A 2,835-nucleotide genomic window follows, 5' to 3' on the forward strand; every position below is an offset into this window, starting at 1 on the left:
TCATTGCTGTGTAAACTTTCTTGCTCAAGCTGCAGTCTGAGCTCTGGGGCTCTCCTATTTCTTAGGTTCCTAGAGCCCTAGCTTACAGCCTGAAACTGGACTCTAGACTGCAGTGAAACAGCCCATCAGCCTGTGCACTGGGTATACAAATCAGCTGGCAGTGGCTAGCCCCAGGTGTCTAGTTGCAGTATAGGCCTACCTTAATTTCCAGACTTTCTGCATGTGGAATTGCAGATGTGGTGCTAGATGGTACCTTTGCTTGGAATTCCCGATTCACTCACCATCTCTTCTCTCTTCCTGTCCCTCTCACCACTGACCAACTTTTCCAGCCTCATGGAACTGAGAAATCAGATGCAGATCACAGAGTTCATCTTCCTGGGCTTCTCTGGCCTTCCCCAAGGTCAGACCTTCCTCTTCCTGGTGTTCTTGGTGATCTACATTGCCACCTTGGTGGGGAACTCCATGATATTCACCCTCATCCAGCTGAATTCCCATCTTCACAGCCTCATATACTTTTTACTCAGCCACTTATCCCGCTTGAATATTTGCTTCTCATCAGTCACAGTCCCCAAGATCTTGGTGAACTTCCTGCATGAGCGGGAGACCATCTCCTACTGTGGATGTATGGCCCAGATGTTCTTCCTAATGTCATGCGCTGGAGCGGAGCGTGCACTACTTGCCGTCATGGCCTATGACCGGTACACAGCCATCTGCAATCCATTGCGCTACATTGAAATTATAAGCCGGAGGGTGTGCTTCCCACTTGCCATGGGCTCCTGGCTCTGGGGTATCCTGGACTCAGCCATACATACTTTCCTGGCCTCCAGATTATCCTTCTGTGGAGCCAACCAGCTTCACCACATCTTCTGTGATGTCCCTCCCCTGTTGAAGATCGCCTGCTTTGACACCTACATCAATGAAATGATGCTTCACACTGCCAGCATCTTAGTGGGCCTCAGCCCATTTCTCCTCATTGTTATCTCATACCTCTACATCCTAGTGGCCATCTTTAGGATCCACTCCAGCAAAGGAAGGTACAAGGCCTTCTCCACCCGTGCTGCCCATCTGATCGTGGTCACCATATTCTTTGGGATGGCCAACCTTAACTACAATTGTGCTAGCACAGGCTACTCAGTAGGAGTGGACACCCTGGTCTCCATCCTGTACTGCATTGTCACACCCATGCTGAACCCCCTCATCTACAGTCCCCGGAACCAGGAAGTAAAGGGGGCCATTAGGAAGGCTTTAGGGAGACAGGGGAGGGAATAAGCTTCCCCATGCAGGCAGTGAAGTCCAGGTTGAGGTGATAGCTGGTAGAAGCTCTATTTTCTGCTCCGACTAAAATAGCTCCTGTTCACACTTCCAAAGGAAATAGTTTGTTGGACTTGGCAGCTGTGTGAGGAGCCAGAGAATGGGGAAGCAGGACTCCTTTTACAGTTACATTGTCTAGTAAGTTTCTCAGCCATGACTCTGAAGCTAAAGGGCAAAGTAAGGTGAGAATAGGATACAAGAAAAATCTAGAATTCTAGGTTTCTGATTCTGCTCCTCAAGCTGAACATGGACAGCCCTCAGCAGTCTGCTCTGTTGGACCTGCCACTTTGAGGTGTGTATCACATTGGAACTCCCAAGAATCACGCATACTCAGGTGAAAATGTCCAGGCATAGGCAAACGCTGCATAGCTGTAAATGGCAGGGTGATACTGGATATAGGCAAATGGCCAACATTTATGGTATCATGTTAGCCACTGGTTGCATTTCAACATGGATAGTTACACCCTCTTTGTGCAGTTCTAGTCTTCACAGCCTTTGACAGACAGTAACTCACAAACTACAAGTGGGCAAAGTCACAAATGCATATTTTGCACATGCATCTCTGTTGCAGCTGTTTGGAAACATAACACTATGCTGGATGCTCCTCTGCCTGGATGCTAAAGAAGGTGGTTTCAGGCAGTCATACTTTGCAGAGGCTGAGTGGGACCTGCATTTTATCAAGGGCTGTCTGTTCTGCAACAGACTCAACCTATGTCCTTCACAAAGCCCCTACCTTCTGCAAAACTGATGTAGTAGAAAGGAGCCCCAGAATAGTATCTTATCAATAAATGTCATCATATGAATAATTCAGTCAGCAAAAAATATTCAGGCTATTTTAAGCTTCTTCATCAGGTTCAGCTTGCAAGGTACTGTTTCATTTGTATTGAAAATGAAAAACTGCATCATGGGAGCCACATGGGAGGCAGTCTGGGATGGAGATAAACAGAGTCACTGGGTTTCCATGCAACCACAAAAGTTAGAAACACAATTGCTGAAAATAATTGTTGTTTTGGGCTGCCGGGGCTGGGCTACTGTAAGGAGGTAGGATCGGGTCATGCTTCCTGCAGGGAGAGGCAGAGTCATCAGTCACTTGCCCCCTTTTTTCACAGCTATGTGGGGCATCAGAGCAGCGTTGCCATGCCACTTCAAAGGGGACTGGAGCTCCAGCCATTGCTGATGCGCCCCTGGGGCAACTTCACCCTTCTTCCCTGGTCAGCTGTCCTGGTGAGACCTGCTGGCCAAGGGCTCTGTTGCTTGTTGCTGAAGCTGCCTTTCATGTGCTGTGATTCAGTCTTACCACTGAGGCATTTATACAGCTGCTCAGCTGTCAGTAAACAGACCAGGGGTTGGGTTATAACTAGTCTATGGTATTTACTTGGCCCTAGGGTAGTAGTTAGCAAATTCTGGCCTGGGTCTTGTGAGTCTGACTTGGCAGCTGCCAGGGCAGCGACTGGTGACCAGTACATAGGCTGTTTGCTCTTTAATAGAGGGGCTTCTATGGGACTTCTCTTGTATACATTAAAA

At 48.1% G+C, this 2,835-nt stretch overlaps 1 protein-coding gene across 1 annotated transcript; it reads left to right on the forward strand.

Annotated features, from left to right (window-relative positions):
* Nucleotides 1–333: 333 nt before the first annotated feature.
* On the forward strand, nucleotides 334–1,269 carry LOC142007572 (olfactory receptor 5V1-like). Its single transcript, XM_074984262.1, has one exon. The coding sequence runs from the start codon at nucleotides 334–336 to the stop codon at nucleotides 1,267–1,269; it is 936 nt and encodes a 311-aa protein (XP_074840363.1).
* Nucleotides 1,270–2,835: the final 1,566 nt, after the last annotated feature.

This window comes from Carettochelys insculpta, chromosome 1 (genome assembly GCF_033958435.1).
Source record: "Carettochelys insculpta isolate YL-2023 chromosome 1, ASM3395843v1, whole genome shotgun sequence".
Classification (NCBI taxonomy): Eukaryota; Metazoa; Chordata; order Testudines; family Carettochelyidae; genus Carettochelys; species Carettochelys insculpta.

Excerpts from the sequence above, each read along its gene's own strand:
- LOC142007572 (XM_074984262.1), top strand. The coding sequence starts at position 334 with ATGGAACTGAGAAATCAGATGCAGATCACAGAGTTCATCTTCCTGGGC.